This window comes from Scleropages formosus, chromosome 22 (genome assembly GCF_900964775.1).
Source record: "Scleropages formosus chromosome 22, fSclFor1.1, whole genome shotgun sequence".
In the NCBI taxonomy this organism is placed as follows: domain Eukaryota; kingdom Metazoa; phylum Chordata; class Actinopteri; order Osteoglossiformes; family Osteoglossidae; genus Scleropages; species Scleropages formosus.
Genome location: NC_041827.1, coordinates 18,930,069 through 18,957,768, shown reverse-complemented (window position 1 = coordinate 18,957,768; position 27,700 = coordinate 18,930,069). Strand labels below are relative to the sequence as shown.

Sequence of the window (27,700 nt, the reverse complement as noted above, 5' to 3'; positions counted from 1 at the left end):
GCTAAATGAATAAATGTAATATGCCTGTTCACCCCATGTCTGTGTGGTTTTCTGCTGGGGGCTCTGGTTTCTTTTTGCAGTTCAAAGACATACTGTTCAGGTAGACTGGTGACTCGAGAATCACCTGTTGTCTGTATGAGTGATGGAAAGTGTCTTTCGTTGGCATGGATGAGTGACTCATCGTAAGGGGTGTGTGCTGATCCTGCTGTATAGTGTTTATTGGAAGTCGCTTTGGACTTTTAAACGTAATGTGTTTGATCACCAGAGGGTGCGGTGGTGCAGTGGGTTGGACCACAGTCCTGCTCTCTGGTGGGTCTGGGGTTCGAGTCCAGCTTGGGGTGCCTTGTGACGGACTGGCGTCCTGTCCTGGGTGTGCCCCCTCTGGCGTTACGCCCTGTGTTACCGGGTAGGCTCTGGTTCCCTGTGACCCTGTATAGGACAAGCGGTTCTGAAAATGTGTGTGTGTTTGATCACCATCGACAACCAGTTTTGTCTCTGCTTGGAAGCTTCTGGACAGTCCATCTGTTCAGCAGTAATGCTTGGACCACATAGATGCCTGGAACCTTCTTTGGTTTGGATTGTGTTCATGTTTTAGCTCACTGTGGACAGCCCCTTAAATTTCTTGTAGCCTGTGATCGGTGCCAGAGTCTCCCCTCCTCCCCCCAGCCCCCCACCCCAATCCAAGATCCTTCAACTCAAAGTAGGACCTTAAGAAGCCCATCATAGCCCAACCAGACAGGAGCGGTACCTTCTGGACGGACCTAGTATGAGCACTTGGTGCATACCTGGGGTTTCCTCTTATTTACCAGGTCACACACGATAATACTTACATAATATAAACCTACTTTTAGAAAATGATTTCAGCGGTCCTCTTTTAGGGTCTGCATTTCCACTTCTCCACTTTCTTGAGGGCTCTGCAATTTTTTTGTATAATGTATATTACGTATTTCTCTCTGCCTTTCCATTCATGAACAACCGTCGGAGGCGGCAGCCTTTCTCCACATCCCGCCGTGGAGCAGACAGACAGAGCGCTCACACCCCTCCCGGAGCATCCACACGCGCGCGCGCACACACGCACACGCACACACATACACACGCGCACAAACCCGCGCTCGCGCGCGCGCACACACTCCAGGGTCTCCGCTCACCCGTGGGCTCGCGGCGGCTCGGGTCCGCGCGTGTCAAGCCGAATCAGATCCGCACCACCGCTTCGGCCGCCTCGCTTCGGGTGCGTTTTTTTTTTTTTTTTTTTTTTTTTTTTCGTCAATATTTTATCAGCCCGCATTCGGCCATCTCCATGGCTACGTCGGGCGCGCTGGAGGGATGCGCGCTGCAGCGGGGCCGATCGCAGAGTGACCCCAGCATCCTCACGGACACCGGCGTGGAGCACGCGCGCCGCACAGGTACGCTCGCGCCCCCGCCTCGCCACGCGCCAGATCGCAAAACCACCATTTAAATGTTGCGCTACGTTTCGACGGAATCGGCGAGCGAAGCGCATTTTTTTCCCTTTAATTTCATTCGGCCGCTTAGTTTCGAGCTGCGACACGCGCGAATCAACGGCTTGATTCGAACGCGATGATAACGCAATATTTTTGCCTCGCGGATCACGCGCGTCGAGTCGCTGTGCAACACACGCGTCCTGGGACAAACGTGTCGCGCGACGCTCCGAGCGCCACGAGCGACGCGTTAGAGCAACGTGCGCGTTCCGCGGCGCCGCAGTGAACGCACCGTGTGTGTGTGTGCGTGCACATGTGTATGAATTAAAATGGTTGCGAACGTCTGCTGTTGATGTCGGGAGTGTGACATTGCAGTGTAACTGTGCGCATATATAATGTATTCCTGTGTGGAGAACGCGCGCGCGCGCGCGTGTGAGAGAGAGAATATTGCAAATTATCGGCGCCTTTTTTTCTTAGCATCATGAGCGACTGGATTTTTCGCAGATGATCCGACACTGATGCACGATAGGAAATAAGATGTTTGTGGATAAATCGCTGGTTTATCCCCCCCCCCACACCATCCATTGTCTATTGCGCATCGCACGCGACAGGGCTGAGCGGCGTTTGCTTTGTTCCAGCATCAGCATCAGCATCAACAGCAGCAGCAGCATCAGCGTCGCCGGGGATGGGGACCCGGCCTCTTCTGCACGGACACCTTTCCTGTCGCACTAAAGTCTCACCCTCTCAGAACTGTCTTCACTTAGAGGTGAAGACTGGAGGACATGCAACCAAGTGTGTGTGTGTGTGTGTGTGTGTGTGTGTGTGTGTGTGTGTGTGTGTATTTATAGCAAAACATTTTATTCTGCATATATACACTGGGGGCTCAGCTTCAGCTACAATGGTGATAAATATTATATGGGGAAATATAAGAAGCATTTTTTCTTTGGAAAAGGAGGCCAAATCCTTCCAGTAGCAAAATCCGTCTGGCAGAATATTTTACTGTTACCGAGTGAGTTACAGTGCTGGATAGTCCAATTTACAGCAAAGCGTCCATTTACAGCCAACTGTATCAGTTCAGGGTAGGTACTTTCATCAAGGGTACATCAGCAGGAGCTCAGTTTGAACCAGGGACCTTCAGACTGCAAGACCAGCAGCCCCGTCCTCTCTGCTGCCCGATGCTCCTCTGAGATGCATTCATACATGTGGTGAATGAAGAGGCTTTCTTCGGTGTATAAACTGTAACTATGGACACACTCACGCTCGATGCTTCATATCATTCAGTGCAGGGTGTGCGTGAGTGTTTGGGAAATCTGCTGTCGTCACACACCCTTCATACATGCAGTCCAGACACAATTTACCAGTGTAATTTTGCTCTCGGTGTTGTATTTCCATTGTGTGTGCTGATGCATTATGTTTCTTCCATGTGTTTAACTGGCTGATTAGTTTATTTTCGGACAAACAAATGCTGCGAGGGTTTAAGAAGACAAGGGAGAAACGTGGCAGCAGCTGAGATATCTCTGGACTGCGGAGTCGGTGGTGTTGTGCCAGCCAACCGTGAGCGGGCAACGAGCGGCTGTGGCTGGCACCACGGTTGCCGTTCCCGGACCGCGGTACTTTGATTCGTTATGTCTAATGATAAGGGGGTCGTAGGAGTGAACGAATAACATAGCGGCTTGAGCTGCTGCGTCAGACTTGAAAGACCTGGGTTTGAGTCCCACCTCCTGCTGGAGGATCGTTGATCGAGGTCCTTATCCTGAACTGATGCAGTAAAAATTGCCCTGTTGTGTAAGTGTGAGGTGTCATCAGTGTGCGTAGTTCTCTTGAGGAATTTCTAATCTGTTTTGCTGCTCGATGAATGCCGTCTGGAGAGGGTTTGATTTGGTCAGATGGATGGATGTCAGCAGTCATCCCGTTGAGTTTGTCTTTCATAGTAACTTCCTTACAGTCCCAGGTATTATTTTGGGAATTACCTTTAGACCCTCCGGCAAAACCTCATTTTTCCATTTCACTGAAGGGTCTATTTATTGGTTTCTTCTGACTCATTTGAGAGAATCAGTGTAAAATATTAAGTTGATGTTTGATATGGTATGGCCTAATGCTGAAATGCAGTGTCACGGTGTGTTTTCGATGGAAGCTCGCAATCTAAATCTAGCGTGTGACGTTGTTGTTCTGCAAATCTCTCTTAGAGATGGTTCTCCCTCAAGTATCTTCTTGAGAGCTTTTGAAGACCCAGGTTTACGTTCACGGCTCCTCGACTTTCAGTCCTGGGTTTGAAGAATACAGCAGCAACACAGCATCGACGAACGATTATCAGACTCGTTACTTTTCCCACTGGATCTCCATGGGAGCCCAGCATACCGTGGTACCGAAGCGGTGAGCACCGGCGCTTTGTGTGGACCTTAAGCTCCCGACATCCCTGTGTGATGCGGCCCATAATGAAACGATGAAGTTTACTTCATTAATGACACGAGTGCTGCATAATTCACTGAACCAGCCGTTCACTGGGCAGGAGAGACACACACACACACACACACGCATGCAGACACACAAGGAGAGAGACTCCATTTGTCACACCACATCATTTCTTTTTAAATCCGTTAAGTGTGGATGGATAAATAAGTGACTGAAGCCTTTCGTCTTCTGGGGAAATCAGTATGCCTTAAAGAGGTTGATGACAGCGTTCCTTGTGTATTCAGCCGTTTCCATGGCAACCCAAATGGCCGAGGCCAATTTCACACCCCCGATATGCAAGGAGAGGTTTTTATCCGCCTGCTTTTAATGAGTGGGGATGGTCAGTACGGCTCGACCGGGCTGCCTTGTGAAGCAGCCGGTACATATCCATAACTTTTCACTCGGGAGCTGCAAACCAAAAAGGCGCGTGCAGCATCCAGCCCTCCATCTCAGGCCTGAGCAGTTCTGTCTCTGTAGACGCATTTTAAAATGCAGTCTTTATTTGCTTTCGGTTTTTTTCGTGACGATTTGTCCATTAAGCCAGATCTCATTTGGCGTTCCAGGTATGTTTTCCGGGGACCGAAATGGAACTGCAGGTGTCTCTGAAGTGTTATATATTATAATACTGGGCTGTTCGCACCATGCAGTGTTGTAGCAGCAAGTAGAAAAATGCTCAGGGGCAACTGACCGCTGCTCCCACATACTGGACATTTATTAATATTTGAATTCGACTCCTTTCGCCACAGCAGCAACCATGTGGAACTACTGACATTCATTTACCTATTCATACACCTGGGTAATTTTTACTGTATTGATTGAGGGTAAGTGTCCTATTCACAGGTACCATAGCTGGAGCTGGCTTTGAAGCTGTGAGTCTAAAAGGGGGCAGCTCTAGCTCTAGCCACTACGCCACCTGCTGCCAGAGGGGAGCTCCTACTCTAGTTCATGCGCATGAACCTTGATCAGCACCTGGAGAAATATCCCTGCGTAAAAATTCCAGCTGTTCAAAAATGGTGAAGTTACTACCCTTCTAAGTTGCTTTGCTTGATTCGTCCAATGGGGAGTCCAGTCATTAGTCACACATGACATGTGAAACACACTGGGAGCAAACACACATTTTGATGGCAGCGTATGGCTTTTGTTACTGGACATCAGGTGGCATCGTGGTTAAACTCAGAGGTTACAGGTTTGAGTCCCACCTCCTGCTGTAGTACCCTTGATCAAGGTGCTCACTCTCAACGGATACGGTGAAAATTATCCTGCCGTATAAATGGGTAAATCAGTGTAAATAGCTTAACGTGGTAAGTCACTTTAGAGGAAAGTGTCAGCTCAGTGAATATGGCACACGCGTGTGGGTACTGCAGCGCTTACAGAGGTGTCACGGTGGCCGCAATGTGGAAAGAGCGATAAGTGATCAGCCGTATATGAGGACAGATGCTCGGTCATCACGTCGACACAAACAAAAAGGCTTTAACACGTCTCAATAACACGGTACGTTGTTATGTGATGTCGTGGGGGAGGGGAGAGCAGTGCACTGAGTTGCACTTATTTCCAGGCTGCCTTAAATACATTATGCACCATCGCTTCTCTTTTATTTTGCATATTTTGTGTCATTTATACTGCAGGCATCCGTGAGGTGTGTCTGGTATAATAATCGCATTGGGCTGCAGGTAACAGTAAAATGCTGGAACTTTACATGCAAAAATGGTCAGGGAATACAATTATGGCTCAACACACTAATATATGTATTATTAAACCATTGCTTAGGTTTTTTTTATCCAAAGCAGCTTAGATTATTAGATAAATGTGCACAGCTGGGTATTTTCACTAGAGTAATATATGTAAATATGATAAGCTGTGACGCTATGTAAAGCAGCCAAGGGGAGGCGGAGGCGTTACTGTACAGTTAGTGCTCCTGTTCGGCTGCGTTTGCCTCCTTTCGTTTAGTTTTGGGGGGTTTGTATCTTAAGGGAGTCATGGCAAGGCTACGGCTTGTTCGTGAGGCTTCCGGAAGGCTCTGTCGCACCGCGTGCAGTCATCAAGGGCATCACGACGGGGTTCCTCCTCACATGGGTTTGGGGAGGAGAGTTTTCGCTCATGTTGGTGGCGTTCATTGTTGACTTGTTGTCATGGGAACCCACCTTGAAAATCCCCCACAGTCCACACAGACCTGGCTTTTTGGGTTGTGCACAAATAATATTTTGTGTTAACGGGCTGGATGCGATAGAATCCCTCATTCCCATTAAGCGGATCGTGATGCACTCGTACTTTCTGCGTGTCTTATTACGGACTGTACAGTACAGGATGTCGCTTGAGGGAATGATGCTCGGCCCGACTGCCGTTGAACACCGACAAAAATGAAACATCTGCTTCTGCGTGCAGCTTTTTTAAAATAATCTATAAACAGAATGTGCGCTATGTCTAATCTACAGGGGTGTATAAAAACACTGAGAATATTAAAAGGGTTTTGAAATGGAGCCTCAGGTACATACATTGTTCCCTTCATGCCGTCACTGATGGATTTATTGATTACTCATTAATGTTCCATTTTTGCGATAATTGCGGCAAGTCATCAATTTTTTTTTTAAACCGTGAATTGCATTTTACAGATGAGAAAGAATGGGATGATACCAGTCCTCTTTTGCTTTAAATATCATGAGGGCTCTCAAAATGTACAAGAAACTCATATTATTGTTTTTTTATGCAATTTATTTGCTTAGCTGATGCTTTTCTCCAAAGCGGATGACAACGTTTGGTTCTTATGCCAAGCAACTTACCATGATTTACCCTTTTATACAGCAGGGTTGGTTTCACTGTGACAGTTGAACAGTAACTTGATCAAGGGTACTGCAGGTCGAGTAGGGATTTGAATTTGCAGCTCTAGCCATGACGCCACCTGCTGGCCCACATTGTCTAACCTGGTTTAAGGTCATGAACTGAGTAAACAGATAAATAGTTTCCTGATCTTGACCGCAGTCACTTTCAAGGTTTGTGGTCATCATGCAGTGGCACGAGGCCAGCGGTCACTTGTGTGAGCAGATGTAGCACGGGCTCCACATCCCTGTTACTCGTCACTTCGGATCACGTCACTCGTGTCGGTTTATGGAACAATTCATTCCTACAGAAGTGGTGAAGGTACCCCCCCCCCAATCCCCTCCTCCCCCCACCCACAGAGACCGCCATTTGGGCTCTAGGACGTGTAGCCTCCGTCAGGTGCAGTATCACGGACAAAGTCCTTGGATACCCCCCATGAGCTCATGTGCGAATGTCCTTGGGAAAGAGTTCTGACCTCATCCTGGAGCCCAGAAAACCCTCTGTGTCATTGGACTGACTTTGCTGCAGGAAAATATTCATATGAGACACACACACACTGACTGAAACCACTTATCCCAAGCCGGGTTGCAGCAAACCAGAGCCCAACCCAGCAACACAGGGTGCCTAAGGCTGGGGGGAACACACCCAGGAGGGGACACCAGTCCATTGCAAGGCACCCCAAGCAGGACTTAAACCCCAGACCCACCAGAGTGCAGGTCCCAGGCAAACTCACTGCGCCCTTGCGCCCACTTGTAGAAGATCCTTATCTATTTATTCATATTGTTTTATTTTAAGTCTCAATTCAGATTAAAGGGCACGTTAGAGATGCACATTTTCAGGGCTTTGGGTTGCGTGCAGTCAGTTGTCTTTCTGTCTCGCGGTGTTTGTTCCGCTTCGTTACGTTAGAATTGAACCGACGACGCTTTAAAAGCATTTCTATTTAGAGAATTAGCTAAAATAAAAGTGGGGAGTCGTATAACGTCGATCCTTTCCAACGCAGTGGCCTTGAAATGGTTTCATGAGAAGTCGCACTTTGGACCAAGAACTGAAAATGTGAAGCGTAAGAGATGAAAAATGCGTGATAATGAAAGAGCGGATGTGTATGATTCATAATCGGAATTCAGGAAGCAAAGGCAGGTTGGTGTGTTTTGCTGGCAACAGTGAGCTCTGCCTGTTTACACTCGTTTACACCGATGGCAGGTAAAAGTGCGGCTTATCGCAGCACTGGGGGATATAATGGGAGCTCTTTGATGTTAGATTATTGTGCAAACATGACTGCAGAGGCTCAGCTAAAGCAGTGTGATCCCCACACCAAGATTAATCTCACTGTGGAAAAAACACTTAAATTACCGTGGTATGGAGACCTTGTACTGCTGGTCCGTGAGTGCAGGAGAACAGAATAGGATCCAAGGCCAGGAACACACACACACAGTGTCCAAAAGCACTTGTCGCATGCAGGGGTCATGGGGAGCCTAACCCAGCAACACAGGGCATAAGGCTGGAGGGGACATAACCAGGACAGGACACCAGTCCATCATAAGGCTCCCCAAGCAAGACTTGAACCCAAGACCCACTGGACAGCAGGACCTGGTCAAACCCACTGCACCACCACACCCTCTTTGGTCAGGAAGGCATCTTTATGTATTCAAAACAGTAAGTTCACCTCATTGGTGTAAAAATCCAGGAATTTTTCCCATTAAAGAATAGGGTAAAAGGGCACTGGTTAGAACCAGGCCGCAGGGTTGGGTTCAAATCCTACCTCCTGCTCTAGTACCCTGAACTGATGCCCCCGTGCCGGTATGTTTTGTATGTTTTCCCTCTCGATTTGGTTGCGGTTAATTACCCAGGTCTTATGTCTCCCCTTTGAAGCACGAAACATGATGACCCAGAAGCGGTGACCGAATGCACACATGTGCTGTGAGACAGTCAGTCATATGAATCTCCCAGAGGAACAGCCTGGCCCAGCTGGTGTGTATCAAACCTGGGCGCGCTGTGTCTTATGTACTTATAGATAGATAGATAGATAGATAGAATTGTAGAATGATGCATGTATGTATGTATATAGTATATAAAAATAGAATTGTACAGAAATGCATAGATAGGCAGACCAAATTGAGGAGAGATATAGACATTGAGGAGCCTGTGGTGGTGCAGCAGGTTTGGCTGGTGCCTGGTGTGTGGTGGGCCAAGGGTTCAAGTCCTGGTTGAGGTGCCTTGTGATGGACTGGTGTCCTGTCCAGGGTGTTTCTCCTCCCCATTCAGCCTTGTGCTCTTTGTTTCCAGGATAGGCTCTGGCTTGCCAAGACCCTCTCGAGACAAGCGGTTGTTGATGTTGGTTGGTTGCTATTAGGATGGTTACATATGAACAGAGAATTGTCGAGATGCACAGACATATGTAAAAATAGAGTTGTAGAGTGATGTATAGATAGAGTGTATATAAAGATAGAATTGCAGAGAAATGCATCAATATATAGAACTTGTATCAGTCCTAAGGGAAACTGCAGAAGGCCAAAGCAGTATACACACCGCAGTGAACAGAGTCAGAGACACCGGATTAAATAGCACATGTAGACAGTGTAAAGTGTGAGCGAAGGGTGTGTGAATAATAAATAAGAAGCGGAGCTGACAGTGTGGAGAGTAAGAGGTTGGTCCCACTTGGTGTATTAGACGAGTAAATGATGGAAACGGCGCCGATGAGCTCGGCGCGAATGTGCTGTCGAACCCGTCTCCGTGGTCAGGGTGCGCGGAGGGGACGGTGCTCTGAGTCACTGTACATCTTTGAAACGCAAGATCCCAACGTTCAGTCCAGGCGCCCGTGTTTCCTGCCTACGTGAGCGTGTGCCTTTCTGGTGCAACCAACAACAACCAAGGATGGCCTTCCACCCCCGCAGGAAGGTGGACTCTGTTCTTGGACCTGAGTCATCCCAATGGGGTGGGGGGAACGCTCCCGTTTCGCGTGCTTCAGACAGGGCTCGGTGTTCCGGTCGGCCGGTCCAGGCGGGAGACGAGCCCTCCGTCCCCTTCCAGGCTCGCATCGCAAGTGTGTTTCCTAGATGGGTCCCACAGCTGAGGTGCCTCATCGGGAGTTCCAGCTGTTATCAGCAGCTAAGGGGGGGCTCTTTTCTGCCCGCCTCCGAGACCCCCCACAATCCGACAGCCCTGACGTATTTGCCAACCGCACCTTCACATCAAAGCCCGTCCCCCTTTTTGGACTTTTATCTCACCCTCTCCCCCATGCAGGAGATTAACACCCCCCCTCCCCCCGCCTTGCTAAAGCACAGAGGGTTCATGTTTTATTAATCAGGCGCTATATTTAACCAGCGCGTCTTTCCTGCGGTGAATATTCAGAGCTGTGATTAACACAGAGGGTCCTGTGGGGGGGGGGGCAGGGTGTTGACGAACGGGTCTCGAGAGCACCCCCTGCAGGTTGTCATCGTGTGGTCAAGGCCCTTTTTACTGGTCGCAAAATATCCCCCCTTTGGCAGCCAGCTGGGTTCAAACCCAGAAAGACTTGTTGAGGCTAAGTGCCAGTGGACATGCTCAGGTGGCATTTAATAGGGTCTCCAGGGAACGCCGATGACCTTGTGACCTTCCTGTCACACAACCCCTGTGCAAAGCAGCATATGAATGATTTCTGTGACAGCACTTTCCACAGGCCAGCAGGTGGCGTAGTGGTTATTGCTGTTACTGTGCAATGGAGAGTCCAGGGTTTGAATTGTAGTACCCTTGATCATTTATGTTCATTCATTTAGCTGATGCTTTTCTCCAAAGTGACTTACACTGTTAAAGCATTGACAATTATTTACCCATTTATACCCCTTGGTAATTTTTACTAGAGGAATTCAGGGTAAGTACTTTGGTCAAGGGTACTACAGCCAGAGGGGGGAATCAAACCTGTAACTTTTCACCCCACAGGCAGTTTCTCTAACCACTACATTACCAGCTGCCCTGATGCCAGCTGAGCACAAGTACCTTGTGATCAAGGTACTAACCCTGAGGTGATACAGTAAAACTTACCCTGCTGTATAAATGAGTAAATCAGAGTAAGTAACAACAGTGAAAGTCACTTTAGAGAAAAGGAATCAGGTTAATAAATGTAGTCTGGTTGTGATCGTAGCGATGTGAGATTCCGCTGCGAGATTTTAACCGCGGTGAGATGAAGTTGCGGCTCAATTGAGGGTGACAAGGGTTCCGATTATTGCGCAACACAGATTTCTGCATGTGCATTTTTTTCCACATTGTACTGGCGTTGTCAGGTTACCGTGGCGATCGACATTTGGACCCCCGCAGAAGCACATCGTACACTCGAGTGGCACAACGTACTTCCCTTACGTCTCTCACACACACACACACACACACACACAGCACAGCCCTCCTGAAGATGAAGGATTGTAGAGAAGTGGCGGAGCCAGAGGAATCATGGGAAATTAAGACCTTCTGTAGGAACCGGATGGGAGGGCCAAAATGTGAGGGACCCTCGGGAGTCGGTGAGAGCTACGTGCTGTCACCCCTCCAGGCCTCGGCCCTGTGCCCGCCGTCTAGGGCAGGGAGAAGGGCAGTGATGAGGGAGAGGCGACTCGAAGGTCTATAAGCTCCGCCCCCCCACCCACGTGCCGTTTGCTCTTCCGTTCTCAGCTCGTCATTAGAGCGCCGGCTCTTTGTGTGCAATGCTGCAAAGACCGGCTTTGTGTTCCTGTGTTATCAGCACAGTGTTGGGGGGAGGTTGGATGTGGGGGGGGGGTCAGAATTGGAATGGCATGCAAATTAGGGCGGCTTTCACTAAGGAGTCCTGTCGGAGGAAAGGGGTGAGAGTTGAAAAGCAGGAGAACGGGACTGAGGACAGGAATTGGGGGGAGGAGGCGGAGTCTGAGAGAACAAAGGAGCGCCGAGAGTGGGGGGGGGGGGTGCTGTTCCAGCTCCAGCGGCTGCTGTGTGCGGAGGAGGTCGGAACATCAGTGCTGCACAACAGCTTTGGAGGGCAAAAATAGCTGTCCATGTGGTTACACTGCATGTGGAAGAAATACGTCTGTGTGGCGAACAAATGGGAGCAATAATTATTATTATAACTCAATAAGTTGCAGCAGGAGCTCAAGCTTCTGCGCAAAGCTGTGTTGCACGGTATAAAATCAAAAATGCCACAGCAGGAAATGAGACGTCGGCATGTTGCTACAGTGTCCAGCTGAACATGAGCAAGAAATTAATATTCATTCATTCATTCATTCATTCATTCATCATCAATAACGGGATGTCCAGTGCAGGGTCACGGTGGTCTGAAGCCTATCCTGAAGTCAAAGGGCATGAGATGGTACACACTGGATAGGATGCTAGTCCCTTGCAAGACAAAATTAACATTAATATGAATAAATTTATTATTTATGCATTTTTAAACATTTTTATTTACTTAATATTTATACAGGGAAAGCATCTTGCACTGATCTGAAACTCGTGTGCTTTGACGGTTCCTCTGTTCCCTGACAGCCTTTCTACTCATTTCCTGCATTAAAAAAAATGATGGGTACAGTTGACAAGCTGTCCACGTTTAATATATCGCATTATTATTATTAATCTCTGTTTAGGGTTAGACTGTCAATCGTAAAGTGATTTACCCATGGATACAGCCTGGTTATTTTTTATTTAAGTATGTTGATCAAGGGTACTGCAGCAGGAGGTGGGATTTGAACCTGGACCGTGAGATTGCGGGGTTGTGTCGTCACTAGCCGCTACGCCACCTGCTGTTCATTATGAATTTATCGATCCTTTGCAAAGCGGAATAAATTCTGCCAGCGGCGAGCGTGTGTGTTGGTGCTGTGTGTAGCACTCGAGGCTCCATGTGGCAGTAAAAGGAGACAGCACTGAGTGGCACCCCTGCCCCCCCCACCCCACCCCACCCCACCCCACCCCCCAGTGTGAACCCGCGACGTCTCTGACTCCCATCGACTTCAGTACCACAGACAGCAACACAGATGGCGGCGAGCGAGAGACATGACGTCACTGTCCTCCACTCGCATTCGGGAGCCCAGAGACCCGAAATGCACAGACTCCTCTGATTGGCCGGTGGGGTTTTGGTGACGCCACGGGGCAGGGGGTGTGGCCAGCTCTCAGAGAGCAGGAATTATAGCGCAGGCTGTCATTTCGGCGTCCCATCACCTTGCTAGATAGTTGCTCTGCCAAGTGAACCCGGAATGGGATTTTTCAAAGTTTGATTAATTGACAACGGAACCAAAAAAAAAAATAATAATCAAACCAGGTTACAGCAACGTGGTCACTGAACCTCTGAGAAAATGAAAATGCATACATATTTCATAAGGTCAAAAGGTTGCAGTGCTACTGGGTGGTCATCTAGCTTGGTCTGTAAAGGGTCCAGACCTTCCCAAATTTCTTAAAAATTATAATGCAGGGTAAATGTGAACCTCCCTAGTAGAGGCAGATAGACACACATATTTGTGACCATTGCTGTAGAAACATTTTATGAACAGATGGGTGGAATAATTAACATACGTTTCATAACTTCGCCATGAACGATTCGGGTTGTGGTTTAACGGGAATAGAGAGAGGGACAAATCGAGGTTTTCCTCGCCGATCTCTTGAATAGAGCCGTTGCCTGGGTACCGTCAGTAACCGCACCATTGGGGGCATGAGTTGCAAGATGAATTAAAAAAAGAAAAAAAAAAAAAAAGAATTAATGTGTGCTAATTTCTTTCCCTTGTCCATGATGTCGTAGGGTAAGTGTGCGGTAAAAGAATGTTATAATGCAGAGGTTAACGTCGTAGGTAGGTCGGGCAGGTTCGGCCGCAGACGCGACCGTTGAAAGAAAATGTACTCGCGAGTGCGGTCGCTAAAGCGAGCATTAATGAACACGGTCCCTCAATGGCGCGGTCGTAAATGTGCACCGTCATTGACCGCATGTGGCCTGTCGCGTCTCCGGATGAGGCTTCCGACGAGGAACCGAACAGGTGATGAACGTTTGGGAGGAGCTGTGTGATGATGACCCTGCAGGACCCGTGCGGGTGGTGAAACACGTCGGGGGTGTTTACCGATGATGGAGGGGGCGTCGTTAAATACCCGGCCTGGTACGCTGCGTTTTACCATGGTGTTTTCGCTCTGTGTGTGGATACAGGTTTTCCGCTCTTCATATGTTGGTCTCTGGTGAGGAGAAACCTTTCTATGAACTGCCTGTCAAATCACCCGCTGTATAAATTGGTAAATCAGTGTAAGAAGCTTAGGGTACAAACATTATGTCTGAGCTAAATAAAGGTCAGCGACACTTAGTGGCAACACACCAGAGGAAGTGTGTGTTGGGCATCTGTATGTGTGTGTGCATTCGTATCTGTCTGCTTATTTGAGTGTGTTTATGTCATGTGTGTGTGTTCACCCATAGATATTAATGGAGTATGTGTGCTCTTTGCTTTGTGTACATTGTATGTGCGTGTGTGTGTGCGTGTGTGCGTGCGCGCGCGTGCCTGTGTGTGTGTGCGCTTGCTTCGGCTGCGAACGCAGAGAAATTCTGCCCAGCGACTGCACGCTGGTCTCCTCCTCCTCCAGGGGGGCTAGATGGAACTGAACCGTGCGGCACATATTATTATATGTTTTATAAATGTTGCATGCATTGACCCAAAAACACGCAGCGCTGACTAACTGTAATAAGTTGCACATGAGGAAACACCCACCTGATCCCTGCTGCAGCCACAACGAGTTGAACTTTTTAAAACCCATCTCTTCAGACAAAGTTTATTATTATTATTATTATTATTATTATTATTATAACAATAACGATAATTCAATATTTATATATAATAAAGGGGGAAAATGTTCTAATACAATGCCCTCCGATGGACTGGTATCCTGTCCAGGGTTTACATTATTTACATTTATTCATTTAGCTGATGCTTTTCTCCAAAGTGACTTACAGTGTTGAGGTTATGATTATTGACCCATTTATACAGCTGGGTAATTTTTACTGTAACAATTTGAGGGTAATACCTTGCTCAAGGGTACGACAGCTGAAGGTGAGGCTCGAATCAGCGACCTTTGTGTCCGAAAGCAGTAGCTCTAACCACTACGCTACCAGGTGTCCCTGCGGCCTCTGTTGTACTTCTTTCAGCAGATGCTTTTGAACAAAGCAACTGCCAATGAACTCTGTGTAGTGTTATCAGCCCACACACCTTATTCACCGTGGTGACTTACACTACTAGATACACTACTTACACTGGGTCACTCATCCATACATCAGTGGGACACACACACTCTCTCTGTCACTCAAACACTATGGGGGAACCTGAACAGCATGTCTTTGAAGTGTGGGAGGAAACCAGAGCATCCCGAAGACTTCCACTGTTAGATACACTGCTTACACTGGGTCACTCATCCATACATCAGTGGAACTCACTCTCTCTGTCATTCACACACTATGGGTGAACCTGAACAGCATGTCTTTGGACTGTGGGAGGAAACCAGAGCACCCAGGGGAAACCTGCACAGGCATCACACAGATTGAACAGGGATCAAACCCACAGCCTCTTGCAACACCCAGGTGCTGCAAGACAGCAGTGCTACTCATTGTGCCACCTGTACTTCCGGAACAGGCTCCGCACCATCGTGAGCCTGCAGTGGACAAGTGGTGTTCAATAATGGTTGGATGAGCGAATTTTCCTAAAATATTTCCAGGCCGCTCCATAGGAAAATGCGATACAGATGGCAGCCTTAAGATCATAGAGATGTGTCGAAAAGCGTTCATTTCTACAATTCCATAACACTAAATAACAGTTATTCCTGCGTGCTAAACCCAGTGGTATATAATCAGAGTCGTCTCAGAATGAAAGCTCACGAGACACATGGGTTGTTTGCTGTTTCTATTCACACACATGCATTCATTATATTAATTTTTTTAACATTGGCAAAAAAATAACTAAATTTATGTTTTGACATTGAAAAATTCATTAAGAGATTCATTAATTCATTCAAAAATCATTGAATTCGACCAGTGCAGGTGGGGATCAGCGACACAAGTGATGGGCTCAGTCATCTTCAGTCAGTCCCCATTTCGCAGTGATCGCTGACCTGGAAAAACTGCAGTGAATTAAATAAATTGGCTGAATAAACGCAAGGCGACAAGTCGGTTACACTTTTACGAGCAGTTGCTTCGGCGTTCAGAAGTAGCCGTTTCATGAGTAACAAATAAAAATGTAAGTATGTATTTAAATATCAGCCCATGAATAAATACATAAAGTATATAAATATACAGTATATACTACATATATACTCACAATAAATAAATGAACAGTTTTAAAAATATTATTTATATATTTATTAGAAAATATATCATTAAAATTTATATATTCATTTATTTAATTTATCTAAACAATATATAGGAATGGAAGTATATAAAAATGTCTTCTGCCATGAAATATTATAAACTTAAAATTTTTTACTTTAGCCGACAAACTCTAGAAACAGCTTTTGCTGTAAGTCTGTTGCTAGTGAAATGAACGACAAGCACACAATTTCTCAGCTTTTGCCCTAAGATATAAAGATGTAGATTTGCTAAGTAAATAAGTGTAAATGTAAAAGTAGATTGTTATAATTACCCCCTTTTTAGTGCGCACCCTTGTCCAAAGCCAGTTAGAGTGTGAGATTTATGTACTCTAAGTTACTGCTAGTGTTACAGTACAATTATGGTACTATAAATATCTAACCCTTATTTACCTAAGTCCTCAGTGCAAGGAAACTTGCAATGTTAAAGTCAGTTTTACAGTGATTTACACATTTGTGGAGTAGTTTTTACTGTATCCGTTCATGGATACAGTAAAAATCACTGATATTGATAAGTACCTTGATCAAGGGTACTATAGTAAGAGGTGGGATTTGAACCCCAGGTCCTTCAGATGAAGGCAATGGCTCTGCTATGGCTATCTATCTGCTGAGAAGTGTATTCAGATATGTTTATTTGTTGGTCCAAACCTCCTTTAGAACACTGTCCTTCAGATGATTGAGGGGACTGATGTGTCCGTTTTCTTAATTGTTTTGCGAACATTTGCTGGGGCAGGTGCTGCCATAGCACTTACAGCTGCTGCTTTTGCACCCAAAGGTTGCAGGTTTGAATCCCACCTCTAGCTGTAGTTCCCTTCAGCAAGCAAATTACATGTATATACATTTATTAATTTAACTGATGCTTTTATCTAAAGCAACTTACAATGTTTAGGTAACAGTTATTTACCCCTAGATAATTTTACTGGAGCAATTTAGGGTAAGTACTTTATTCAAGGTACTACAGCCAGAAGTGGGGAATCAAACTTACAACCTTTAGAGCCAAAGGCAAAAGCTTTAACCACCACACTACCAGCTGTCCTAGTAATACCCCCTAAATTGCTCCCATAAAATTACCAAGTGTACAATTGGATAAGTAATTGTAAGTCCCTTTGGGAGAGGGTGCAGTGGCACAGTGGGTTTGAGTGGGTCCTGCTCTCCAATGGATCTGGGGTTCAAGCCCTGCTTGGGGTGCCTTGTCATGGACTGGCGTCTTGTCCTGGGTGTGTTCCCTCCCCTTCCAACCTTATGCCCTGTGTTGCCAGGTTAAGCTCTGGCTCTCCACCACCCTGTACGAGACAAGCGGTTTCTGAAGGTGTGGGTGTGTGTGTGTGGTCCCTTTGGAGAAAATCTTCAGTTAAATGAGTGACTGTGAATGCACTCAATTCTCATGATTTTTGCAGCTTTTCGACATTAAATTTGAACATCGTGTGAATGGTGTGGAAGACAATGAATAAATGAGCCGTGATAAGTGTTAGAACGTATTTACCCCCTAACCAGTCTAACCAGGGGGGGTAATGAGACGCACACCTGTTTCCATACAATCGTGAGGGATCGAACACGGCGCTGCACTGTAGTCCGCTGCCGGTGCTGCATCTCATTGCACATTGAAGGAAACGTTCAACATTTACGTCCATTTTCATTCGTCCGACTTTTTTCTCTTAGGAAACGTACACTGATTTACTCATTGATACAGGTGGGTAACTTTACTGTATCAGTTCGGGGTAAGTACCTTGGTTACGGGTACTACAGCAGGAAAGAGGATTCAATCCTGGGTCTATTGAGTTACAGGCAGCAGCACTAACCACTGCGCCACCTGCTGGCTGTGCAAGTAGCTGTCTTGTGAGCATTGCTTTGAGGGAGAACTTGTGCCCTCCTTGGAGATCAGCAGAACGTGTGGAAAGGAAGCGACGGGTCCTGCTCTTCTGAGCTCCGCACGCCCATGTGGAGGACTGATTGTGTGGCAGTGCTTGGTCGTTACGAGGCGTCCGTGAGGGATGGGACCAGTGTGAAAACACCAGTTTTGGAGTATTTACTTCCCCCCGTGACCAAGAAAAAACTTGCTCGGTGCAGCGGACACCAGCATCACAAACACAGGGAAGCGGAGCTGCTTTGCGTGACTCAGAAGAGCCTGGAGTGGGTAGGTGACGCCGGTCCTGGGTTTCTGATCCGGCAATAAGAGTCACTGTGTCACCGCAGTGCGAACCGTGAGTCAGCGGTGAATCCGCAGCATAGCCACCCTTTGGTTCCACGCTGAGACGGCCCCATGGTCTACATCTTCTGGAACATTCTGGGCGATGGCTGCAGGGAAGTGAAATTGGTGGATCGAGTAAATCGCATTTTCCTGCTCTGCCGACCCTCCTTGCTGCTGCGCCGGACAGCGTCGGATGCAGTTCTTCCGGAAAGTTCTGTCCACGTGTCTCCTTAGTGTTGAAAGGGGTGTGTCTGCGGTCCCCATCCTTGAGTCCACGCATCTGCACCTTGTTCCCTGATCCCTTGTTGGAGTTACATTTACTGGATAAACAGCTGTTTGTTTATGGGAGGTACGGTGGCACAGACAGCGCCTGGGTGGGGCGAGAGGATGTGAGTTCGATCCCCACTCAGTCTGCGTGGAGTCCGTATGGTCTCCCCATGTCTGTGTGGGTTTCCTCTGGGTGCTCTGGTTTCCTCCCACAGTCCAAAGACATGCTGTTCAGGTTCCCCCATAGTGTGTGAATGACAGAGAGAGTGAGTTCCACTGATGTATGGATGAGTGACCCAGTGTAAGTAGTGTATCTAGCAGTGTAAGTCACCGCGGTGAATAAGGTGTGTGGGCTCATAACACTAGAGTTCACCGGAAGTCGCTTTGGAGAAAAGCGTCTGATAAATGAAATAACAAAAATGTAACATTTATCTTTACTCCCTTTCATAATTATTTTGATTTTTCGATTTTTTTTCTTTTGTATTTCCAGCCATGTCCTCAACTTGTCGGGTGTTTCTTTGAAAGGGTTTCACCTGGGCTCTGCGGACTCGGACTGGGTGTCGAGGGTTATTTTTGTCGTTATGTTTATGTGCGAAATCCCAAAAGTAAACAACTAATATGCAACAACCATGTATAAATTACATTTAAAAATATTGGCCTTTTGCACTGCAAGTCACCTCGAACCGATATGTTGGCTGAATTACGAGCGGCGATGTGAAAGGACGCCCCTTGCAGCACAGGGACCTGTGAAAGCGACCCTTAGCTGTCACTCAAAGCTCCTGACTGGATCCCTTTGACTCATGACCCCCCGAGACAGAACCGCAGTGTGTGTCAGCGATGGGCTCCCATCCATCTGCGCTGGACCGCTCCCGGGGTCGCGAACCCGGCCCGCGCTGGCGCCTGTCCCGGACGCTCTTTCTCCGCTCTGGATACCGTCCGGCAGTTGCTTCTCGTTCAGCGCCGGGTGATTTAAGTGCACATTTAATATAATTTCATAAATATTGAATGAGCTCCATTTCAGCTTAGGAAGAACGATGAAACGCTGCGGTCTTACGCTGCACTTTTATTTACCGCCCTGCGGTCCCTGGAGAAGACGCTCAGCGGTTCGCTTTGTTAGAGCAGCTTGTATTTCTGAGCCCCCCTCCCCACCCCCACCCCGTTATATTAATATCCCCCACTTACTCTTTTCAGGAGCGATTCGAAAACCGCACACGACTACGCTTCTCTCGCCATCGATTGCTGTCATAACAAACGATTCGATAAACCGCCTTTCCCTCGAGTCGGACGGCGACGCCCACTCACGCGGGGACGACGGGCCGAAATCGACACGCGGCAAAGACACGTGAAAAGTGGCGCCGCGTCCCTTCCGTCGCGATGCGCGTCCTGCTGGTAACAGACGACCCTCCGGGGCCCGAATTCAAAATCGAGGCGCAGGCAGCACACAAACCTGATGACATTTGTGCTGTTTGTCTGTGCGCTGCTCTGTCCTCCTGTTCCGCCACTCAGCAGTGACACACACACACACACACTCTGGGCATCATCATTCAAATCATACATCTCACATCTCAGTGTTTTCCAAAGTAAAAAAAGAACCACACTTTAGCAGTGTCTGACAGAGTTTATATATGCGTGTGTGTGTGTGTATTTAAATATACATATGTGTATGTGGATATATATATAAATACATATTCATATGGGGGGCACGGTAGCACAGTGGGTTGGCCCGGGTCCTGCTCTCTGGTGGGTCTGGGGTTCGAGTCCCACTTGGGGTGCCCTGCAATGGACTGGCGTCTCGTCCTGGGTGCGTTCCCTCCCCTTCCAGCCTTGCGCCCTGTGTTGCCGGGTGAGGTTCTGGTTCACCGCGACCACGTTTGGAACAAGCGGTTTCAGACTCTTTGTGTGTGTGTATTATATGTATTATATTAATATATTTTCTAGTAGGGGGTGCGGTGGCGCAGTGGGTTGGACCGCAGTCCTGCTCTTCGGTGGGTCTGGGGTTCAAGTCCCGCTTGGGGTGCCTTGCGGCAGACTGGCGTCCTGTCCTGGGTGTGTCCCCTTCCCCCTCCGGCCTTACGCCCTGTGTTGCCGGGTAGGCTCCGGTTCCCCGTGACCCCGTAAGGGACGAGCGGTTCTGAAAATGTGTGTGTGTGTATTTTCTAGTATGCAAACCAGTATTATATAGGTAACATTTACTGTTACCTCTCAGTTTAAACTGAACTGACCTCTAATTTTTTTTTTTTTTTGGTTATGAATAGAGTCTCAGCTGTAGCTGAGAATGAGAGCCACGTGTCCCGTTTGCCGGGTGAGGCCGTTCACCGTAGTAACAGTCTCCTCGATTCATTTCCTTCTTCTCTTTATCGCGCTGCTTATGTCACCCTTTCGGTAACTCAAGGAATTGGATTAGGCCTCATGTTTTTGTTACGCTGAGATAGTGTAACGAAAATCAATCATTTAATGCCACGTTGCTCAGCTGTCTCCTTCTTACAGTCCCACATTCACTCAAAGTAATTTTAAATTGCTTCCCCAGAAATTAAAAATTTAGCGACGCCTTTGCCTGCATTATATATCGTCCCGCTCTGACTGGGCCTCGGCGAGGCTCCCTGTGCGGCCTGGAGACACGGTTCCCACCCGCGCTCGCCATCCTCTCCTGTCTCCGAGGGACTTTTCTGCAGCATCCGCTGTGGTTTCCATGGCAACGGCTGGATGACCCCGGGCCTCTCTTTTTGCTGCAGTGTCTGCTGGCTTGACCTGGATTCTGCGCTGACGGTTAGTCGGGCAGACGGACGTGGGCAGCTGACCTGTTTCCTCTCGACTTCAGCAGAACGGGCCCCCCCGTCCCCCACCCCCTTACACCCTGCCCCATTCATGCCAAACAGCATCACCGGGGAAGGAGCTGGAACCCGTGATCATTTCTTTAACATTTGTACTACCTGCCGAAGAGGTCTAAGTCAAGCAGTTGCCCGTCCCCTCGAGCTGATGACAGAACATGGTCTAGTTCATCATCGTTCATCATCGGTAGCTGCTTGTCCAGTGCAGGGTCACACTGGCCCAGAGCCTATCTTAGAAGAGTGCGAGAGGCAGGATACAGCCTGGATGGGTCACCAGTCCATCACAAGACAATCACACACATTCTCTCAGACACTACAGGCAATTTAGAGTCACCAGTTCACCTCAAACACGTCTCTGGACTGTGGGAGGAAACCAGAGCACTTGGAGGAAACCCATGGGAACACAGGGGGAACTCCATTCCACAACTTCTTCTTCACCAAACATTCACCATCAGACCCTCCGACAGCTTGACTGGCATCCCTCACGTCTCCTGGTGGGGACTGGGGGGGTGGGTGTGGCCTTCTGTGGGCAGTATGTACTGCTTCAACTGACCATCAGGTGGCATAGCAGTTGAGGGACTTGTCTAAGCACCAGGAGCCCCCTCTGTTGTTCTACACCTCACTTAGAAAAATCCAGGTATATAAATTCTGCATAAAGGCGTTTTGATATGAGATTATAACACATGCAGTCATGCACTGTTACTGCTCATCCACATCAGTTTACACAACTACATGTAAGTGGATGGCCTTGCTGGAGTCGCCTCTGGGGGGCGCAGTGGTTAGAGGTGACGCCAGGTAAGGGGTTCATTTCTGATATATTTACTCAACAGCTGGAAATAGTTCTTCAATCTCTTTTACAATCACTTTGAGCTGCTTTTCCGTAAAAAAAAAACTAATAATTGTTGCTGCTGCTCTAACAGAATCCAGTTTCATGGAATGAACACATACTTTTCAATCAGTTGCTTTTTCTCTAAAGCAACTTATACTGATTTACCCATTCATGGAGCTGGGTAACTTTTATTGTACCAGTTCAGGGTAAGTGCCCCAATCAAGGCTACTACAACAGGAGGTGAGATTCAAATTCAAAGACAGCATCTCTAACCACTGTGCCATCTGCTGCTGAACCATAATCCCAACAGCCTCATTCATAACTCAAGTGTGTGATTGTGCTGTAGGCAGTATAAACACTAAGTTGCTTTGGAGGAACATGTCATGTGAGGTTAATCATAATAAATACTTCTGAAAGTTATAATAATAATAATAATAATAATTGTATTAAGCTATGATAAATAATGTCTACAGTTTGAGGCCCTTGGTTGAGCATTAGGAGCAGCACTGGTTGCCACAGTTGATTTATGGTGCCACTGACCCCCTGGACTGCAGCGTAGCCCCCTCTGTCCGCTCCGACGACGGAAGAACAGGGGTCCCTTTGTGCCCCGGAGCGAAAGTCTTCCTGTCGGAGCCCAGTTCACACAGAGGGGCACTTATTCCCTGTGGGGCAGGGTGGGGGGGTTTGTCGGGTTCGAGCACGGATGCGTCTACGATAGGGGGGCCGTGTCAGCCACACCGACCCCATCTCCATTCGACTCCTGTGGCGAATCACAGGAGAGAGTCTTTTTCTGCTGCAGCAAAAAAATTAAAAATCGAAATAAATAAATCTGTTACGAATGATACCGATTAGCTGTGCTGTGGGAGTGGCGTTTGTGCCGATGGCGACATTCAGTCGCTCTTCCAGCAGAGGGCGCTGACGCTCATTTCCATTCAAGTGAGACGCACGTAAGAGAGCGGCCGGGATTTTCACACCCCACAGGTGTGTGTGTGTATGTGTGTGTTTGACCTCCGGGACACTGTGACAGCAGACTGCCCCGCTGCACCGCTTCCTTTCCGCGCTTCGTCCTCCGTCCTCACGCCCCCCCCCCATGTATTTTTCCCGCTGCAGATGTGATGGACCAGCAGAGGGCGCTGCACTCCGGCTGCCTGGTGAGCGGCGCGCGCACGCCGCCCGCGCGCCGCAGCAGCAAACTGGCCACTCTGGGCCGCATCTTCCGGCCCTGGAAGTGGAGGAAAAAGAAAACGGAGAAGCTGAAGCAAAGCTCCACAGGTGAATGCGCTGAGTGTTTTGCAATAATAATAATAATAATAATCATAATTTTAAAAAAGGCAGCACTCTGATTTCACTGCTTTCCCCCATCCAGTCCAAAACAGTGGTAGAAGTCAAGGTCTGACTTGGGTCACATCTCCATCTCTTGGGCAGGATGGAGAAGTTGAGTCCTTCGGAGCTTTCTGGCAAATACATCAATCAATCGATCGATTGATCGATCGATTTATTTCCTCCAAAGCCACTTACAGTTATTTACCCATTTATACAGCTGGGTAGTTTTACGGTGTCAGTTTAGAGTAAGTACAGTACCTTGCTCAGGATTCAAGAGTTTATTGTCATGTGTACAGTAAACAGTTTGTTGCACCATACAATGAAATTCTTACTCTGTGAATCCTCCCAGCAGCCAATGACATAAATTGTAAGGACATAAGGAAAGAAAAACACAAGGTGTAAATCACAAATTACAAAAATTACTATTAGTTTAAGGGTGATACAGCCAGAGATGGCATTTGAACCTGTGACCTTTGGGTCCAATGGCAGCAGCTGTAACCATTTTAGTGCCAAATACCCCATAGTAGCCCATAATGAAGAATAACAGCTAAAGGCATTAATAAACTGATTAGCAGTGGGTGTGCCCTGGTGCATTATGGGAAAACTTGCTCCACCACCACAAGGAAGAGGAGAGAGTGTGAATGAAGGGTTTTGTGCCCACAGATTGGTGTAAATGAATATGGATTGGCTGCAGGGCTGATGTGTGAAATTTTGTTTCGTCTTTTCTTTTTTTGCTTCGGTTTTGCTGAATTATGATGCTGTGTTTGGGGATTTTTGACCTGATGTTTTTTGGATTAAAGAGGTGATGTGTTTGCAAGGTGTGGTGCTGGGGTTTAGGAACAGGGTTTGTTCACAACCCCCTGGGTCAAACCTTACACTAACCCTAACCTTCTATTGTACCTCTTACTTAAATCCGTCTTTACAGATATAGAACTTCTTCAGAGCAGCTTCAACGAGCATCTGGTTGAGCAGAGAAATCATAACTACAACAATAAGTGTCAAACTTGATAATGGCGACGCCTTTGAGGTGTTTCCCGGCCGACTGGAGGTTCCTGTCGGTGTTAATTGGTATTTTCTAATAGCCGACCTCAATGATGGACTGGTGTCCCATCCAGGTTGTACCTGCTTCATGCCCTACGCCTCCAGGATAGATTCTAGACTTCTGCCGCCAGCACCGGACAGGCAGTTATCGACGATGGGTGAATATTTAGCGGTCAGTGGAGCGTGATAGCCGTGATGCGGCACGGTCGGTCACAAAGCGCTGGCGACGCACCGTTGCCAGTGACGGGGTGTTAGTCGTTCCCTGCGGATCTGGAGAGGAGGGTGGTGCTGCTGCTGCACGGTCAGAATGAGCTGGGCAGGAGTGGGCAGGCAGAGGTGGTGGAGCCAGGAGAGAGAGAGAGAGAGAGAGAGAGAGAGAGAGAGAGAGGAGAAAGAGAGTTCAGGGGTTCAGAGGAAGAGGGGTATGTGTCAGGCACAGATTGACACAAACACATGGGCACATCCCCTCCCCACCCCAGCAGGCGAGGTGCCAACAGACCTCATCGCGTGATGCCTTGTCGTTGTCCACCGGGACGCTTGGATTTCTGTGTGTGTGTGTGTGTTGACAGATTTTGGCAGAGACGCTGTATCCACTCCGTGTCGTCTCACCTTCTACCTGCAGATTCCGCACTGGCCTGCGGGGGGAGCCCTGAGGAGCCCAGCACCCCAACCAAGGAGCTCTCGGACGGAGAGGAGAGGGAGGAAGAGCTCCCCATCCCCCTGCTTAACCCCAGTGCCCGAGAGGACCAGGGATCCAGCGAGGAAAACCATTCTACAGGTGCGGCTGCCATGTTAGGGTGGAATGGGCAAAATAAACAAATTAATTGGGAAATGCGTGAAACTGAAGAGAATATTTTCTTTGTGGCTGAAAGATGACACTGAATATTTAAAGGTGATATTAAAATAAACATGAAAGGTGCAGGGGGGCGCGGTGGCGCAGTGGGTTGGACCGGGTCCTGCTCTCCGGTGGGTCTGGGGTTCGAGCTCTGCTTGGGGTGCCTTGCGGCGGACTGGCGTCCCGTCCTGGGTGTGTCCCCTCCCCCTCTGGCCTTACGCCCTGAGTTGCCGGGTTAGGCTCCGGCTCCCCGCGACCCCGTATGGGACAAGCGGTTCAGAAAGTGTGTGCGTGTGTGAAAGGTGCAGTTCATATGATTCCCACAAGGTGGCGCAATAAGAGAGGCAGCAGTCAAACATGACAGTAAGAAACAATAGTACTGTACTTGACAGCGAATGTTTTAATGGTGGCCTCTTCCGAGTTACGATAAATGATTTTGTCGTGCCCTACCTTGATTTAAATTTGGTCATGTGACTTCTGCTGCCTCCTTTCCAGCGTGCGAGTCGGAGGACGGTGAGACCGGAGCTGATCAAGACCCGGATGCAGGGCAAGAAGGGGAGCAGCAAGAGGAGTCGGTCCCCCCTGGGAGTCCCGTCGGTGCGGCTGTCACCCAGGAGGGGGCGGAAGAGTGTGAGGGAGACCCCGGCAGCGGGGAGCCCAGCCCCCCTTCCCCGCCTGCTCTGCCAGTCAAACTGCTCAGCCGGCTGGGCAGCGTGGAGGGTCAGTGCTGTGGGTGTGCGGGATGCCAGGAGGGAAGCTTGCTCTCGAACCCGAGTCTTACCGCCTCACACTTCCCCGTGCTGCAGGTTCGCAAGGGGATACTGGTGTGACCTCCCCCTCCTCCCTGCAAAGGAACAGCATCCTCCCGAAGGAGACTCCGTGGGGCCCCGATGCGGTGCGGGGCCAGAGCTCTACACCCACCGGTTCTCCCCACTTGGGCATCCTGCACCCGCAGCTGCCCCCTAGCTGCATCATCGAGGAACTGCACCGAGCCCTGGCCTCCAAACACCGCCAGGACAGGTAGGTGTCCCCGACTTCGCCGAGTTCGCGCGCATCCCGTCCTCTCCTGACCGTGCCCCCCCACCCCTCCACCCCTCCACCCCTCCACCCCGGCCCCGCAGCTTCCATGGGCGCGAAGTACGCTTGTCCCCCAAGCGCCGCTCTGACGGGCGACTCTCCCGGACCTCCAGCGCGGAGAAGGAGTCGGGCGGCGACGCGGAAACCAAGAAGGAGGCGGATGAGAACAAGGAGAACGTGCGTCTGGACGAGTTCTACAGCGACGCCTCTGGGCTGCTGCACGACCAGGACAGCTGGAACGAGTCGGTGATCTCGGGTGAGTCGCCCCCTGCTGCCAACCGTGACTTAACGGGAAAAAAAAGGTGTGAATTACGCCGGGCGTGTGCATTATCCGCCTCAATCCATCGCTGATGGACGTTTTTTGGTGTAAAACGGGTTTACCGCGTTTAAGACGACCAGCATCTGCTGACCCACTTCCTGGGAGGATTGGCTCTGTCTAGCGGCGCCTCCAAATGGGTCAGTGTTTGCAGCCGGAACCCGAGTTGCCTGGTGAAACGCTGAGCGGTGCAGCCACACACTGAGACACACCACTTCCCTGTATGCTGTGATTTAAAATAAATAAAGAAAATAATAAGAATAATCTGGCAGCAGTAAGTGAACACAGAGGAAGACGAGCATTGCGGAGCACTGAGGGAAGGATTCTGACATGTGGGGAGTCGGGTGAGTGAGACACGCGGCGAAAGGGAAGATGGGAGTTGGACGGTGATCTGAAAGTGTGTGTGCGCTTCCCTGTGTGTTTTGTTCATTGGACAGTAAGTTTCCCCCTGGAAATACAATGATGTGTGTGTGTCATGCATAAAACAAACATGTATTTACATACATAGCTCTACATGAGGCACAGACATTATTTTTTTATTAAATGCGGTACAATAACTATTTATGTGACGCTTTTTCTCCGAAGTGACTTAGAGTGTTCATCCACTTACACTGATTTTACCCCTTTATGTAGCTGTACATACAGCACATCAGCTCCAGAAACGGATTGTCATTTCTTATATGAATGCTGCAGAATGAGGTATTATTAATATGGCAATTTCCTCCAAAGCAACCGATAATGTTTCTTTTCTACACTGAGATACTCACACTGTACGGAGTTGGGAAATTTTTACCATATCAATACAGAGTAAGTACTTTGATCAAGGTCTACAGCAGGAACGAAGACTTGAACCCTGGACCTTCGACTCCCAGCTGGCAACGCTAACCATTACGCAACCTACTGGCCCCAACAGCAGCAACGCTCCTCCTAGTGCAGCGTGAACATCTGTGAAAAGCACTACTTGCTCCACAACGGGTTTTTGTTCC

General features: G+C 48.5%; 1 protein-coding gene across 2 annotated transcripts in view; it reads left to right on the top strand.

Annotated features, from left to right (window-relative positions):
* The first annotated feature begins 1,085 nt into the window (after nucleotides 1-1,085).
* The window catches only part of phactr3b (phosphatase and actin regulator 3b), a 49,426-nt gene continuing 22,811 nt past the window's right edge, over nucleotides 1,086-27,700 (top strand). Inside the window, exons 1-6 of one of the 2 annotated variants that reach the window (XM_029248008.1) lie at nucleotides 1,086-1,403; nucleotides 23,233-23,394; nucleotides 25,109-25,264; nucleotides 25,817-26,041; nucleotides 26,128-26,341; nucleotides 26,512-26,654. In XM_029248008.1, the coding sequence (XP_029103841.1) occupies nucleotides 1,298-1,403; nucleotides 23,233-23,394; nucleotides 25,109-25,264; nucleotides 25,817-26,041; nucleotides 26,128-26,341; nucleotides 26,512-26,654 (1,006 nt within the window). In that variant the 5' untranslated portion in view covers nucleotides 1,086-1,297. Of the gene's footprint in view, nucleotides 1,404-23,232; nucleotides 23,395-25,108; nucleotides 25,265-25,816; nucleotides 26,042-26,127; nucleotides 26,342-26,442; nucleotides 26,655-27,700 lie in introns of both variants that reach the window. The other variant, XM_029248006.1, reaches the window with a different exon arrangement.